General features: G+C 37.1%; 1 protein-coding gene across 3 annotated transcripts in view; it reads left to right on the plus strand.

Annotated features, from left to right (window-relative positions):
* The first annotated feature begins 11,422 nt into the window (after positions 1-11,422).
* Positions 11,423-18,751, plus strand: part of LOC135207292 (uncharacterized) — a 404,100-nt gene continuing 396,771 nt past the window's right edge. For all 3 annotated transcript variants that reach the window (XM_064238964.1, XM_064238965.1, XM_064238966.1), the window contains exon 1: positions 11,423-11,580. In XM_064238964.1, the coding sequence (XP_064095034.1) occupies positions 11,565-11,580 (16 nt within the window). In that variant the 5' untranslated portion in view covers positions 11,423-11,564. The remainder of the gene's footprint in view (positions 11,581-18,751) is intronic.

The following is an 18,751-nucleotide window of genomic DNA, read 5'->3' on the forward strand; positions in this document are numbered from 1 at the left end:
TCGAAAAGTAGGATGCGTAAGCAGCTTGGTTAAACGAGAATGTATTATTTATATTACACACAGTAAATCATCACCAATGGCCTATTTTGTTACACCATGGTTTATCTAACAATGACTGTAAATGCGCACATGCACTCGCTTGCACGAAATTATCTGTGAGAAAGAGAGTATCATAACCGTAGCAAGGCGTGACTGATATTCCCTCATGTTGCAGGATGCAAATACAAGAATGTATTTGAATTTCGTTGTAAAAGAAATTGGTAAATGTGATGCTGGTAAAAGTGAGGCTGCAATTCGAGTATAATGAAACCTGGAAAATTGATATTGAATGTCTATCTATACAAGGGAGCAAATATTACTTATTATGGTGTCATAGACGAGTGTCACAGCAGAGACCAGGCAAGGAATAGACTCTTTGTAAAAGAGTTGGAAGAGATGAGGCGCGTTATGGAAACAAAGGTTGGACTGTGCATTGTGATTGTTGAGCTAACTCCCCTTAGTGCAGATGTTGAATGCAAATATGAGAAAAGGGACAAAAGTCCCTAGCCAGTGAAAGTTTTTTTTATTGTTTTTCAACACGCGCGCGCGCGCAAACACACACACACACACACACACATACACACACACAACACACACACACACACACATATATATATATATATATATATATATATATATATATATAGATATATATATATATATATATTGTGACAAAGTGCCAAGTATCTGGTTATTACACTTACCATTCATTAATTGTTACCTCACAACAGCCAGACACCTGAACCCTCATCACAGGTACTAAACGACTGAATACTCTAAAGGCAACAGTGATCCCTTAACAACTTACCAGTATTGCAGAAAATCAGACTAAGTTTATCAAAACAGGTGTGCGGTAATAGTGTAATTAATTAATTTAATCAAAGGGCATAACTCCATCAACAACTTTAAAAGTCTAAGTGTTTCCCTGATTTCAGAAGTCCAAGTACTTCCCTGGTTCTAAGTCACTTCAAATAAATTGAAGGAAAGCAGATCAATTACCACTCTATGTTTCTACCTAAACTTATCATAATTAAATACTGGTGTAAAGTAAAGAAATTACTTATAAAAATTTTTAATACAAAAATTTATTATTAAACTCAAAATTTATAAGTGAAATTCACAATATCAGGGAAAATTACTGTTACTTGCAAACAAAGTAAAGTTTAATTAATTCTTGAATTAATTAAGTAAAATTAAATCAAAATTAATTTATCACAAAATTCAAGAAAATTAATTCATTTGAAATTCAAAAGTGTTAGGCAATAATGGAAATTTGGAAATTAATTCACAAGTGCTAAACAACAATAAAACTTGAAAAGAATTCTAAGTAAATGCAAATTAATTCACAAGTGTTAAATTCAATTAAATGTGCAATGATTACGTAAAGAAAATAGCTAAGTTCATTAAATTGTGAATGCAAATGAAAACACAGAAAAATGTGGAAAATACCAAAATTGCAAAAAGTATTGATAACACAGAATATAAAATAAAAACACACACTTCAATAAGAAAATGAATAAATGCACAAAACATAAAAATCACTTCAAATGAAACAAACACAAAACACAAAAATTTGTAATGTGTAAAAATGTAAATAGTTTCTCTCAAACCATTGTAACAATTGGTTATTAGTTCTCTAAACCTTCGTAACCATTAGTTATTAGTTTTTACCAAACCATCATAACCATCAGTTATTAGTTTTTACAAAACCATCATAACCACTAGATATTAGTTTTTACCAAACCATCATAACCATTAGATATTAGTTGCAACTAATAAAAATAAAACACACTTTACCTTCTTGGTATACCAATTTTCTTTCTTTGTTGCAGTTTGTTCAAAAATTCACCACAATTCACAAAAATAGGCGCCGTTACACACAATGTTTGTTCAGATTCCACAAAAACACTAAATGATACTAAATAAACTCCAAGAAATATCAAATCTGAAATCTACAGGTTACGAGTGACCATTTTACGTTACATTAATATAATCTCAAGTATGTCGAGGCAGAGAGAGAGATATGTGAATGCTTTGAGGATTTAGGCCCGAACGAAATCTCTTTCTTACGAAAGCTGGACAGTGGAGATGACACAAAACGTTTTGGGACACAATTCTTTCCAGAAGCTTCGAATGTGATGCAACTTTACAGACAAAACGTGAAATCTGAATGTGGTTTTAGCAAAGAGGTACGCATATGAAACCAGTCAGTTCGACAAAGACACGTATTCGATCGAAACAGACTCGAGCAAAAGTCCCTATCAGACGTGATGACAGAATTCCTAAAACACAGTGAAGACCTCGAGGTCTCTTATCGCAAGGCGTTGACATAATAGGGAAACAATCCTAGTTTCGAATGGACAAAGTTAATCTCTCTCTCTTTTCATACTACGTTATATATTCTTTTTAAATTATGTTATGCAAAATCTGAACACACATTTTAAACATCCTATCTCTAAGGCTAGCTAGGAATCTGAAAAAATGTTGCAAACTATATATAACATTTTATTCAGTCAAAGAGGGGATATATGCGTTTTGAAAGTAGCAATATATAATATATATATCATGTCATGTTCTAGGTGCTCCATACAAGGAAGCGTCAGGTTCAACGAAAACTAGAAGTTGTGCTGGCAAGCTTAGACATAAGTATGATCCTTTTAACACATTTATAAAAAAAAGTAATTGTTAATACATACGGAGCAATAGTGTAGCGTTAGAAAGGAAATTGTTATAGGAAGGCTATTTTTCCCAGTTTGAGGATAATATCCAGATCAGCCTTACTATAACACGTCATAAGTGTGAAGTGTGTCTGATAGATTGTCATCCCAAGCCACTTCAAATTCCTTGAAGTTCCTGAGAGATAATAACCAGATTCCAAACTGGTTATCAAAACCTTGACGTGAAATTTCATGACGTGTTTGAAAAGGCAAATATTCCGTTAAATAGTCAATTACAACAGAACAGTCAGTCGGTAAATAACTGATCATGCGTCTTCGGTTTCGTGTGCGTATATATATATATATATATATATCTATATATATATATATATATATAGATATATATATGTATATATATAATATATATATAATATATATATATAATATATATATATAATATATATATAATAATATATATAAAATAAATATAATATAATATATATGATATATATTAATATGATTTATAAATTATAATAATAATAATATATAAAAATATATATATAATATTAATATAATATTATATATATATATATATATATATATATATAATGAAACCGAAGACGCATGATCGCTCTGATTACTCCCGTTATTTACTTGCCTTTTAAAACACGACATTTAATCTCGCGTCTAGGTTTTGATAACCAGTTTGGAATATGGTTATTATCTCTCAGGAACTTTAAGGAATGTCATACTTTTGCTTTTGACACTTCTATAGCTTTTGAAGTGGCTTGGGATGACAATCTATCAGACACACTTCATATTTGTATGACGTGTAATAGTATATCTGATCTGGATATTATCCCCGAACTGGGAAAAATAGCCTTCCAAGAACAATTTCCTTTCCACCGCTTCACTATTGCTTCCTATGTATTAATAATAACTTTTTATATATATAAATGTGTTCAAAGGATCATAGCATACGCATGGCTAAGCTTGCCAGCACAACTTTTTGGTTTTCGTGAACCTTACTCTTCCTTGTATGGAACACCTAGAACGTGATATGGTAAACATGTTCTCATATCTAAAAGCGGGGGTGGTGTGGAATTCGCACTATCCTTCTGCGCAGTTAAATCAAAGGCATTAATTCCCTGTGATAAATGACACAAAAATTACTTCCTTATTGAATGCAATTTCACTCAAGGGAAACCAACTCCTGCTTGCGATGTAGATAATATATTAAGCATTGTTTTTCGAAAACTGCCTGGTTGTATGATGAATGCTTTTCTGCGTCTCTGCAGGACATGCCCTCAGGTTGGATGGCTGGGGAAGTCCTTCGTACCGTTCCTCCGCAGAAGCTGAAATGACTCCCTCCCGTCTGTAGGTTCTGCGGAATTTGTCCTGTAGGGGGAGCCATTACCACTCCTTACAGCTTACCTTCGTCTCTGGCTGTTTTGCGTCCTGTGTTCTGCTCTTCGCCTTTTCCCCCTTGATCTTGACAAGATCGAGATCTCTGATTCTTTAATTTCACCTTGCTCTAAAGGTGCGTCCACACGGTCGAACAATGTCCGACGGACAAACATTGTTACCAATTAACAATTGTCTGTCGGTCTCTAGGTCTTTGCCTTGTGAGCAGAGTAAAAGCGGTGGTAGACAACCTCATCTGGTTTCACTGTTTGTTGCCAGATCAACTTCCACCGTTTCAACGCTTATGACGTCATCCTGCTTCGCCTATGATATGGTAACAATGTCTGTCCGTCGGACATTGTTCGACCGTGTGGACGCACCTTAAGCTTCACCTCTCGTTCAAGAACAAATCCCAGTGGGACTCAATTCAGTAGCCTCGTTCAGCTGATAATAATCGTAATGAATTAATACACACTTCTCTTTTGTAATCGAGCGTGATTTTGCTCAACCATGTCAGTCTCGGTCTCTTCATGTTTGTCTCATACCATATAGAAACATTCTCAGGCTCGGGTAATGGAATTCAGACAAGATTACGTCATCAATACTTCTGACCTGACTCTGTTATAAACATTCTGACTATAAGAATTCCACACAAGATAATGAATTGGCGGTTGGCGGGATTTGGGGTGGGGGGCGGCGGGGCGGCGAAACTGTTTGCAATGATGATCGTAGAGAATGTGGGTTTGAACCACACTTATTGCAGAACTGCCTGATTTTCCTTCTATTTAACCTTTTGATGTTCTAACTTAATTTCCGGCTAGACTCTGCTTGGGTTAGTTTATGCGGAATTTACAGAACCAGTCATCCTGCTGAATAAGGATCGAGAGATCCCTATAATACTTCAGTTCATTTAATAAAGCGTCGTCTCTCGAGGCAGTCTTTTGCTCTTCTCAGTGAACACAGCCCATGAATCTGTTTGTAGTCTGAACCCAAAAGCTGGTTATTGATCGCCTAAAACGCGAAATCTTCATATGTAAAGGATAAATTCCGTACAAGGTATCTGCTTTAAAAGTGCTGATTGTAAATGATAACGAATCTTTTTAAGGCTTAAACAAATATTTATTTTCAACTAAGAATCAAGTATAAATCTGAAGGGGAGTTTATTGAAACTGAATAATTGAACATGTAAATTCAGTGCAGTATAGGCTACATATGGCACCGGTAACTCGACCGTCCCAACGACCCAAGTCGGGTCGATTAAGCTTAACGCCTCAGGATTTCTAGCACGTGTGACCTACTTTCCGAGGTCCGCAGGAAAACAAACTAATACAAGGTAAATGTGGAATAAGTCTTCAACGCATTTTCTTCGCTGTATGAAATAATGACTGAAATAACCCAAGAGTGAGCCCACAACGCATCGTACCAGTCCGCTTGTTTGCTGTACTGTCTTGTTGACGTCAGCTTTCAGGTAATGTGGTCTTAATGATTTTCTCTCTTTTTTTCTCTCTCTCAAGAACGTACGAACAGTTCCTTGATATAACTTTCATTTGTACATTTGTGCCGTTTCCTGTTGCCAGTCAGAAGTAAAAGTGACCGTTTTTCGGTGTCTGGAATCAGAAATTTCTTTCCTCTATAGAGACAAATGCACATACGAATAACGAAAGTCACCTTGTGGTTGAAGCGTTACAGTACATCAAGAGAGGCATCGTACAGTTAGCTTCTCGGCTGCACAATAACACCCATTATTTTAGCAGGATGTCGTTCATGATACGTTTCGTCTAAGAGAGGCACCCATCTCTACCATCGCCTCTATTGTAAGATTTTTCTTCATTAAACTTCACAATCCTCAGTTCTTCCCCTGAGCAATTGCCCTTGTGATCTATTTGCCTTTTGTAATCATCGCATTGGCACCTCACTTTTCTTTCTTGACCGCTTTGGGTTCGAAAGAGTTTAAAATAAGTTTCTGCTCTGGTTTGTTATACTGTTTGGGAATGGTATATTTTTTTTTTTTTTTTTTTTTTTTTTAGTTCCCTTTTTGCTTCTTTTATCAACAATCATAAGCAACTTTTGCTCAGACATAGCACAAGTGTTTCTTTATCACAGTAAGAAATTTTCTTATCTCTCTCTCTCTCTCTCTCTCTCTCTCTCTCTCTCTCTCTCTCTCTCTCTCTCTCTCTCTCTCTCTCTCTCTCTCTTCTTTTTATTTTTTGCCAGGTGTGGTTCTTAGTTCCTCCGCAAGTAGTTTTGTTATTATAAGCACTTACATATGTGTACTTTGTTCATAACGCTATCTAAGTATCCATAATATTTTTTTAGATTCATGATTACATCTTTCTCGGCGACAGTGACCCTGGTAATCGTAACGCCGGATAACGTACAGTCAAACACTCAACTGCATCTTATCTCCCATTTGTTAAGAAAAAATATTCACTCCATTTCCTTCTGATGCTCTTATTGGTGCTTGCTTACTTTATCGCTCTCGAAGAAGCTATCTCAGCGCGTGCTAACATTCACTTTCATATCATTAAATGTCTTACGGGCTGCTCTATGAGCAAGAGTCCGTGCTGGCAAAAAGGCAGTTCAGTCAAAAACAGCACAACAAGCGCGTGCTAAGACAATCGTGCAGAAGCTACGCTAATTACCAATGGGTGGGCTTACTCGTTTTTGCAGTGGCCACCGTTTGCAGTCACCATCATGATCGCTTAAAACAAGATACTTCACATCCTAATCCAACTTTACTAAAGAAGCAACGTCCTACGCGCCCTTTATCTTGAGATTCACTTCATCGTCAACCTGCAACGCAAGGGTAAGAAAGTGTTGCAAGCGAATAACGATTGGCAGCCGCTTTTAACATGTATTCTTAGTCTAACTCTAAAGTACCCAGGTCTCTCTCTCTCTCTCTCTCTCTCTCTCTCTCTCTCTCTCTCTCTCTCTCTCTCTCTCTCTCATCATTGATAACACACTTTTATACTTCGTCTATCATCAGTGAAACTTCCCATTATTAAGGCTTTACTTGCATGGCTTTTTCTCCTACAGGTGGTCGAAGAGTTCTTGTTAAAAAGCTATAATTAAAACTTGCACATTTCAAACATCCGCTAAGGACCCACTACATGGAAAGTATTCAGTATTAAGTAACTTTCATTCAGGTAATTCTGGAAACCTTTTGTGCTTTTGCCGGTTATTCCTTCGGCAGATGAACTCCGAGGTTTTAGGCTGAGTAGTTTAATTGAGCGAGAAAGATTTATTCACTACACCTCTCTCTCCACTGCCAAAATTTGGAATTCCCTTCTTACTTTTGTTTTCAGGATTTAGGGGGAAAATATTGCTTCATTTGCGGTTAACCTCCACTTTTTCATCACATTTTGTTTGTCATTTATTTCGGGCCAGAGCTGAGAAGACTATTAGGGTGTAAATATCACTGGCATTTGCTCTAAAAAAAATTTATTAGTATATATACTGTACGTTCAGAATAAAGTCTTGACAAATTCCTTTATACTGCATTTCAGATCAGCGTGTCACAAACACTACGCTATCAGTTGCTACTATAATACTGTAGAAGAAAATGGAAAAATGTATTACTAAATGCAAACCTGCCTGATGGCTACAAGACATTAGAATTTCTCTCTCTCTCTCTCTCTCTCTCTCTCTCTCTCTCTCTCTCTCTCTCTCTCTCTCTCTCTCTCTCATAAGAAATTCTATATTAAGTGATAATAATGGCTCAATAAATTGTCTAAAACAGTTAATTGTGCGCAAGAGTTAACTCTGGAATCCATGCCTTTTTGGTCTTATACAAAGGTACACAGTTGACTAGACCAATGTGCTGCTAACAGAGATACAAATTGATTTTGATTCTGCTACACACTCCCGGTGAATTCAGTTTCTGCAATGAAAATCGAATAAAAACCCCTTCACCATGATAGCTAAGTGGTAAGTTTTGTAACATGAGGCTATAGTTGATTGTGTTCTCACCAATTCACGCGTGAGTTCTTTAACCTCTTAAGTATATAAACCACAAGTAATACTTTAATATCGATTGGTGGATACGCCAACTGCCTACCTCTGTAACAAAACCAAACGGCACAGGTTTGAATCCTGGTCTATCCAGATGCATTTATATGTAATTCACTTTTGGCCTGAATTATGCCCAAGGTCTAGTGAATTCGGTACTTAACAGTCTGTGCACGATTCGACTGTTACATATATATATATATATATATATATATATATATATATATATATAATATCTATATATATATATATATATATATATAATCAGAGGAAGACGGACGAAAACCACACATCACTAGGCTGTCTTTTTTATTATTTTGCCGACGTTTCGTAATTATTTACAGAATTACATCTTCTGGGCTGCACATAAGAAAAGATAAAAACATAAAAAAGTTATTAAAAGTATAGTCTAAAAGTTCATTTAAAATACATTAGAGTAAAAATGAAATAGATAAAAATAAAAACACAGCCAACCTAGAGGTGAGAGTCGTGAGACAGCAAGGAACTAAATGGAAGGAAACCACCACAGTGCGAACTTATGCTAAATACAATTGACTCGCAGATGTATGGGGTGTTCAACGATGGTACGAGTTGTTTCATAAACAACGACTCAAGGATTGTTAACTCTTGTGGTTTGGTAGTAAGATCGATTACACTGAAATCTTTGTTGTCAATGTAGGTTTTGCACTGTTTTGCATGGTTCCTGATATTGGAGTGCTCTGGGTTTGAGATTCTGCTCCCTGTGCGGAAACTGATTCCCCGATGTGAATCGATGCGCACCTTAAGTAGTCGACTGGTGGATCCCACGTAAATCCCTGAAATACATTTAGGGCAAGTATATTTACAGATGACACCAGAAGACATATAAGGACACAGCTGATCTTTTATCTTAAACAAGGAGCCTATATTAAGAGGATTTTTAGGAATTAATTTGACTGATATGGCTGGGAAATGGTCATGAATAATTTGTGTGAATCTTTTTTGAAAGGTTAGGTCATGGATATATGGAAAGGTTGCATAGAAACTCATTTTTTGGTACAGTTGGAACGTCAGGTTTTCTAGAGAAATGTCTATTTAGTAATTTATTCAATTTTCTATATACTAACCTAGGTGGGAAACAGTTACCTTTAAAGAAATTAACTAGAATAGAATCTCATTGTGAAAGGCATTCCAATTAGATGAGAGGACTATACTCTGTTTTTTTTTCATCTGTCCATCTGCCTATGGTGTTTGTGTATGGCAACACTGCGTCCCGGTAAATAGTTACGCTGTGTGTAAGTGTTAGGTTAAATAAAAGGATATCTGGGTGTACATTTGCAACTGAAAATTGTTTTAATAATTACTGTATGCGAATTACACCGTTAATATTCGAAATAGGATATTATTATAATCGTTGATGTAAGCTGAATGTAACTATATAAAGCCCGGGACGCAGTGTTACCATACAAAAACAACACAGGCAGATGGACAGATGAAAAAAAACAGAGTATAGTGCCCTATTAAGGAGGGTAAAAATGGAATTAACCTTAAAATTAAAGTAACAACTACTATAAAAATTAGATCCGAGTCCTGTAAAAGTTTTCTTTCTAAAAATCGTGGTGTTAAAAGAGTTGTCTTGTCTACATACTTGAACGTCCAGGAATGACAGACAGTTGTCCTCCCCTTTTTCTATAGTAAATTTCATGTGATGTAGTTTCGTCCGTCTTCCTCCGATTATGTCGCTTGGAGTAGTTTCCTGTGCCCTGTATCACTATATATATATATAATATATATATATATATATATATATATATATATATATATATATATATATATAATTATAAAATAGTTCGACCTGGAAAAGAACGATCTCGTAATGACGTAGAGATTGAATAGAATAGCATTTAAATTAGGCGCATAAGTCCCTCATCATAAGAATTTAACTGTTAAATTGTCAAGAACATTATTTCATTTTATTTATTCTGTTGCTTATATTTCATATATCTACTTACATAGATTTTGGACTTGTAGTTTCTCCAGCAAAGGTGGCAAACTATAGTTAAATGCCAACCAACACGATTTAGGAAATAGCAGCAGTCTTAACCTGCTGCTTATCTTTGGCTCTAATTGAATTCAAAAGTGTAGTCTGTACATACCGTGGAATTAATTTATCTTGGAATTATTTTGGAAGATTTTCAAAGGATACTTGATGATCACTTTAAAAGAATCTTAACTACAAATAGTTTTATGAAGCTGATTAAATCCAAGTATTTAATGAGCACTAAACAAGAGAAATGGAGCCCACGAATTTCCAACACTCCATAGAAAAGCATCGTTGTTGCTTTGTTGTTGGGTAACTTACAGCATCTGTGTTGCTGAGGCAGGGGTAAGGGCACGCAGTTATACTTTAAACTCTCACTCCTAAAAATCATAACTGTGGAACGAACACCTCTTTCCGAGAGATAGTGTGTGGCTTTAGGCAATCAAAGAAAACTAACTTATGGAAAAAGAAATTAGGTACAGTTACCTAATACATAAAAAACATTGAGTGATTTCATTACATTTTTATGCTACATTATTCGTTAACAGAAAAGAGAAGCTTCCAAGGATTTCATGCGGATTCTACCACGGCCGTGATTCTACGCGTAGCCAATCGTTGCCTAGGCAATGGCAAGATAAACATACTCTTTAGAGTTTGGGCAATGGATATTTCCGATAATTTTAGAATGTTATTTTTGTAGATGTCTACGTTCGGATCTGCGAAGTTTCGAAAGGACAGAGCGGGAACGAAAGAAAACACGTGCGTATAATTTTGTCTGAAACTTACATATTATTATTATTATTATTATTATTATTATTATTATTATTATTATTATTATTATTATTATTATTATTATTATTATTATTATTATTATTATTATTATTATTATTATTATTATTATTATTATTATTATTATTATTATTATAGTAGTCGTAGTACATGCATATATAGTAGCCCCAAGTACCCAAAAGGAAAAACGATATTATTTAATCGTCTCAGAGAAACGGCGGTATACTTTAATTTGTGTTTATGTATTTAAACTTCATGATCATAAATTAGTAATGGTAGAATTGGGGGTTGAATTTAATAAACCTTTTTGAAATAAAGATGTCTTCCCAAAGCTAAGAATGGGGCCACGGAACAATAAAATGGCCATGTATGGAGCGAAAATTAATATAAAATTATGAGTAATGCTAGTGAATGCCAAGGAAACAAGTACGGAAAAATAAATTACATGAGTAGCTATACGCTAACTTACAAGGGGTCTAGAAACGACTTTGTCCTTTGATCACTCGCACACTCGAAATTTAAAGAAGAAGACTCGGTGGGGTGCATGGCTCTGGGATGCCAGATGTTGCAAGAAGTTCTTGCGTTTGTTCCTTTTATCGTTTCTTTGAATTTCAAGACGACCGCTGTACAGTCGACAATTTTCCATAATGAAGACTGCTAAAGGTAATATAATTGTCTATTGACCCCTGGAGTTATGCTAGTAGTTCGTATGTTTCACGACAACCATAGTAGATGATAGATTAGTAGGGTGTACCTACTCGAATGTTTTGAGGACGCTGAGGGTAACCTTGGCTGCAATCGAAACTTAAAACGATACCTAGGTACTATTCAGGCGAGGCTAAGCCATGCACTGTATTTTGATGACTATGTCGTAGGACCTATTTGGATTTTTTAGGGTTTCCTTTGTCACCTGGCCTGTCACTAGGCTGCTGTCGGTTAGCTAGAGAATAGCAAAGTCTCCTATTTTACCTAGGTAGCTTATCGTGGATAGGCTAATTTGACCATTACGTAAACCACCGGTTAGGCATAAATCCCAATAATGAGGCTAGTAGCCTCATAGGACCTCTCATAGTTTGGGAAGTTCGTTTCGTTACAGCATATAGGCTAGGCTAGGTACCTAGTACTGGGTATTTGTTTGTGATGGCAATCGAGTCTGCTACCTAGCCTAGTAGGTAGGGTAAAGTATCGAATGGCCTCCCAGTGACCACCTGGACGGTAACCTAGAATGGAGCGGCTACAGTTTCGTGGGCCAACCTGGTATTTCTACAGAAGCAATCCACAGTGGCCTAGACTATGGCAATTGACGTTTTCCTATGTTATTTTACCCACTGAACAAGAATTTAAAGTAATATTTATTCGGACAACTGTAATTAATCCCCAAAGGCCAGTACTAAACACGGCGACTCGACCGCCGACTGAAATCGGCGGAAGAACACCAAAACCAATATGGCAGCAATACCAAAACAACAACAAAGTAGGGAGCGACTACATATCCACGATGATCAATTTATGTGTGCTGTCAGTAAGGCCATGGCGAAACGGCGCTTCGCGCCTTATCCGCATATTTAAAGATTCTTGGCAAGCACGGCATGTACTGGCAAGAGGTAATGTTGCACTGCGCGCGCTAGCCACAGGGGTTACAGTAAGGCTACTTACTGTGGCGGATCACACCTAAAGGCGTTGCTGTTGTAGTCGATCCGACAAATAGCTCCACAACACTCACAGTTTTTTTGCTTTAGAAATAAATTATGTCTTTGAGCATACTAGGGTAGAATATCACGACAGGCCAACCCTCATCACGGTGGACGGGTCTTATTCACTCGATATTTAATTGGTGAAACATGAATACAATTGCAACTCTAAGCATACCATTTAAAAGACTGAAGTTTTGTCAACATATTGTGATATATGAAAGCCCCATACGAACTAAAATAAGCATGTGAGCTCTTCGTAAATATGTTTTCAAGGCAGTTTTGAAATCCAATATGGCGGCTACGTTTTGCATGGACGTTCTCATCAGTGACGGCCACCATCTTTCCCCAGCCCTTCCCAGCACTCATTTGAACAATGTTAGCGTATATATGTAACGTTTATTGATCTTACTCAAGATTGCAGTTGTAATCAGCACAATAAAACAACATTTTGTTGCCTATATTAGTGAAAGTATGAAACTTGTTATTTCCGGGGTTATGGTTGGAAACTGAATTCATTCTTACCTTGTAATCAGTGGTTTTATCCTTACTGCCATCACAACTGAAACTCCACAGTGCTTATTTGATTGTAATTATATACATTTTGGTCTTAATTCACTCCACAGTGCACTCGAACCACATTGCTGTTCGTGTTTCCTAAGCACTCACTCCGTAAACAAAGTTACGAGCAGCAGACGACAACACTGATTATGAGATGGAAAGCTTTATTCCTTAATTGTTTACTTTACTCAATAGTTAGTTTAACTCTACTTCAAAATGTTTATTTAATTCATGTCCATTATCCCTTTTTTGCAACCAAACCAAATTAACCCCCAAAAATTACAAATGTTTCGGATGTATACTTACGAGCAGACGACTTGAGGAAAAATGGCTCATCGTTGCCAATCGACTGGAGCGTCACACATACGCCGATGCATTTACAAACTGTTTTGATGAATTCTAGTTGTCATAGTAATGCAGTAATGATAAAATTGCTCTAATATGTATATATACTACAAATAGATACGCTAATTTCACTTATTTCCCTGGTTTTGTGTAAGTCTTATACCTAGTTTGGAGGGTAAAACACATACCAATTGACAACACTGATAAACAATTGAAGAGCGCAGAATGCCGTAGTCCCCTTGAATAAGTATGAATAAGTGCTGGTAAGAGGTGGGTTTACGATTGTTGTGATGAAAGTGCCCCAGCGTCTATGGGTACAAGTGGTGTGCAGATTTAGCACATGAAATGGGAAGTTTGTTGACACAAGCGACTCCGTAAACATCAAGATAGCGTCAATCTTCGAAACATTTTTAGTTGTAAGTAAAAATTTCTAAAGCGTTTTGGTGAGATTTCCACTGCCGTAGCCACCCTTTTCAGTACCCTCTGTTTAAATCTTAAAATTTGGCCTTAATTTCTAACTTTGTAGAAAATACTTACTTCGAAAGGAGAGTAGAGGCTCTAGCTCCGTTTTTTCACCAACAAGAAGTCGCGACTGATGCCCATCTCCGGTGTCAGGACGCGTTATAATGTACTTTTTCGGAGGGTGGCTAGCATTGATTGTAGGTGGCCTGCTTGGCCTGCTGTGATATTTTACCCTTTTCAATCACAACTTCTTTACCACCACTAGACAAATAATGATAAAATTCACCGTAACCCACATTGCACTGCAAACAATCGGTAGGAAATCGAAGGTCTCTGTCAAAATTAATGCCAGAAGGGCCAGCCACTGCCTCTGCCATAAAGCTACAGGAAGACAAAATGGCAGTTTTTGCTTCATTATACGAGTATTCAGTCAAACAAGGATACCAGTGGACACTGGACAGGTAGGGTAGATCACCACGGCAGGCCAACCAGGCCACCTACATTCAACGCTTGCCACCCTCCGAAAAAGTACATTATAACGCGTCCTGACACTTGTTGTTGGTGAGAAACGGAGCTAAAGACCTCTACTCTCCTTTCGAAGTAAGTATTTTCTCCAAAGTTAGAAATTAAGGCCAAATTTTAAGATTTAAACAGAGGGTACTGAAAATGGCGCCCACGGCAGTGGAAATCTCACCAAAACGCTTTAGAAATTCTTACTTACAACTAGAAATGTTTCGAAGATTGACGCCATCTCGATGTTTACGGAGTCGCTTGTGTCAACAAACTCTCCATTTCCTGTGATAAATCCGCACACCACTTGTACCCACAGACGCTGGAGACCTTTTTATCACAAACAATCGAAACAAACGATTTCTCACTCCAACAAACAAGCCATGAGTAAACAGCTGTTTTTTTGGTTTAGAAGATGACGAGAAGCGTGCTCTTAGCATAATTTTTTAAATAAGTAGTAAACATCAATATTTTACATATTTATGATGATTAATTTGAAAATATTCGTTATTGAAAAAGTAACTCGACTCTGACTCAAATTTAAGTAATTATTTTTCTGAATTAGAACGTTCTTTTAAGTTCTGTATTATGACGTCACGACATCTTGACTTTCGTACCTATTGTAAATAATTGCTATACTCAACTGTCATTGCAGAACAGTTTACCAGTTATTCATGCAGATTGTTATCAGCTATACATGTAATTGTTATAATCGTAATGCGCATATATATCTTTATTATTTACTTTTTGGATATATGAAGATGTTTTTACTGCTGGATTATCGCCGTAGTGTGACGCAATCGTTTTCGGTCCATGGGCCTCTGTCTGTTTTCGCACCATAAGAAATTATGGGCCGAATTTGCAATGACCAGAAAGTCATTAAAAGAGGAAAGTTAGCATTGAGGGGCATATGTTTTGACTGAGAAAAATACAAATTTATTCAATAGCTAGCTTGTAAAAAATACTTGGTTACTATAAAAACTTGATTGACAACTAAGCAGCATGTCTACTATGGGTTTCAGAGACAGTGCAAGCACGTTTTTGGGCAATACCTATTTCTGTAACGAAACACTCGTAACAGAACGAGATTTTGCTATAGTGCATTACACCCAGTGCCGTAATTTATAAGGGTATCGTGAATCACTAATCGTAAAGAATAACGACACTTGTCCTTGTACCAAGAGACAAAAACTCCATTATGCAGAAATGGATACGAACGCGCGTATAAAGCTCCATACCCTCCCCCTACCCCCCCCCCCCCCCCCCCCCCCCTCCCCCCCCCCCCCCCCCCTCCACCGACCATCCCTTTTCTTCTTCGTTCCTCCGCCTTCCTTTCTCTCTCTCTCTCTCTCTCTCTCTCTCTGTTGCCATCGGTATGTGTTGACCCTCCAAACTGGGTATAAGACTACACACAAAACGTTGAAATTGGTGAAATTAGGCTATGTATTGGAAGTATATATACATAAATATTAAAGCAATTTTATCATTATTGCATTACTATGACAACTAGAATTCATGGAAACAGTTTATAATAATGGAACGGCGTATGTGTGAAGCCTCCACTAATGTGGCAATGATGATTTTGCCATTCTTAGCATGCAAACATTAAAGCATGCAAACATTAAAGGTTACATTTATTTCTGGCATACGATTATTAAAGAAACTCAAATACTAATAAAGAATGAAATCAATGAAAAGTGCTAGCAAAAACAAAAACCAAAAAAAAAAAAAAAAAAACGTAGTCGTTCCTCTATGCACTTTTCCGTATTCGTTCCTCTATGGTTTTCGGCAGCCAGATGTACGAAAAAGTTAGAAACATTTGATTTTATCTACTTTAGAAATATCTGTAATTTTTCGGGGTAATTTGGTTGCAAAAAAGGGATAATATACATGAATTAAATCAAAATTTTTAAATAACAAAGTAAATTTAAACTAAATAACGAGTAAAGTAAACAGTTTAGGGAATAAAACTTTGCAGTTTCGTCGTCTGTCGTCGTCTGCTGTTCATAATTGTGTTTATGGCGCGCAGCGCTTAGAAACCATGAACAGCAACCGGTTTTTAAGTGCAATGTGGAGTGAACTGAGACCAAAATGTGTATAATAACAATCAAATAAGCACTGTGGAGTTTCAGTTGTGATGGCAGTAAGGATAAAAACCGCCGATTACAAGGTAAGAATGAATTCAGTTCAAACCATAACCCCGGGAATAACAAGTTTCATACTTTCACTAATATAGGCAACAAAATGTTGTTTTATTGTGCTGATTACAACTGCAATCTTGAGTAAGATCAATAAACGTTACATATATACGCTAACATTGTTCAAATGAGTGCTGGGAAGGCTGGGGAAAGATGGTGGCCGTCACTGATGAGAACCGTCCATGCAAAACGTAGCCGCCATATTGGATTTCAAAACTGCCTTGAAAACATATTTTACGAAGAGCTCACATGCTTATTTTAGTTCGTATGGGGCTTTCATATATCACATTATGTTGACGAAACTTCAGTCTTTTAAATGGTATGCTTAGAGTTGCAATTGTATTCTTGTTTCACCAATTAAATATCGAGTGAATAAGACCTGTCCACCGTGATGAGGGTTGGCCTGCCGTGATGTTCTACCCTAACTTTATTTCTCCGCTGAAATGCTATAGTCTATCGGCTCCTTCAAGGCGATTTGGGTGGGGTCTCCTTCGTTGCTGGCGCTGCCACATCAAATATTCCAACTCAACGTTTTATGGTATATGAAGGCAGCATAAGTTATACAACACAAACATAATTGGTTGTTTATTAATTTTGGCAATTATTAAAAGCCCTCGTAATTTTCTAGCATTTTACAACAATAAAACAACAAGTTTATTCTTGCACGTGGCAAAAAAAATTTCCAGCGCTGCCATATTTCTCTCAGGTGTTAAGCTGACCTCAGGGCATAAAGATGTCAAACAGCCCGCGCCTCCACAAAACACTCACTGTCCACTGACTCATTAAGGAGTCTGTCGCCTTACAAACAACATGGAAAATGTTATGAATACTTACTTGAAAGAAATGGGGGACCATATTATGAATAGATAAATTAAATAACTGCCGATAATCTTATTTGTGTAACCTACTATGTACATTTGCTGTGTTCTCTTATCTGTCTACTCTACATACACAATCCTTTTTAAATGTCAATAGCTCTCTCTCTCTCTCTCTCTCTCTCTCTCTCTCTCTCTCTCTCTCCTCTCTCTCTCTCTCTCTCTCATCTCTCTCTCTCTCTCTCTCTCTCTCTCTCTCTCTCTCTCATATTCTTTTCAGTTCCCAAAATTAATTTACTTATATATATAACGAATGGTTTCTTAAGCTGGCCTCACACTGGGCCTTTTTTTCTCGAGCAGCGAGCCGTTGCTGCCGAGAATCGAAAACCGGGAGATTTTAGCTCGAGATCTTTCGGGAAGCAGCAGCCACGAACCCCGAGCGACCACGTAGTGTAAACAAACAAGATGGCTGATTCTAACTGGACGTGCTCAGGAACCATGTTCTCTTCACACAAAGACATCGGTATGTGTGGACGTCCTTTGCTCTCCATGGATTGTTAGAAAAAGTAAGAGAGTTCCGAATGTTGTGGGATCACACGGATGACCTTTTTAAGAAAACTACGCTTAAAAAGTACAAATGGGAGGATGTTTACTTTTCCCCACTGCTCCTCGAAACCACGAGATCCTAGTATGACGATACAACACTTTTGCTCGCGAGCATCGGCTGGATGCTGGCCAAAACCGCGAGCTAGAAATGTCTAGTGTGAGGCCAGCTTTAAAAGTTTTGTATTTATAACGTGCCGTAATATTATCTTTATAATATAGTCTTGTCATTCTTGTTTATTATTATCACTATATGACATTCGTGACCCAAATAATAATTTCATACATTCAACTTCCCTGTCAGATATATACTTAGCTATAGACTCCGTCGTCCCCGATAGAAATTCGAATTTCGCGGCACACGCTACAGGTAGGTAGGTCAGGGTGATCTACCGCCTGCCGCTGGTGGCAAGGAATAGGAACTATTACCTTCTAAGGACAGATTTTTCTCTATCGTTTGGACTGTAAACATACGTTTTATACATTCAACTTACCCGTCAGATATATACATAGCTATTACTCCGTCGTCCGACAGAAATTCGAAATTCGCGGCACACGCGGCAGGTAGGTCAGGTGATCTACCCCCCCCCCCCGCCGCTGGGTTGGCGGGAATAGGAACCATACCCGTTTTCTAATTCATAATTTTTCT

This window comes from Macrobrachium nipponense, chromosome 32, assembly GCF_015104395.2.
Source record: "Macrobrachium nipponense isolate FS-2020 chromosome 32, ASM1510439v2, whole genome shotgun sequence".
NCBI classification, from domain to species: domain Eukaryota; kingdom Metazoa; phylum Arthropoda; class Malacostraca; order Decapoda; family Palaemonidae; genus Macrobrachium; species Macrobrachium nipponense.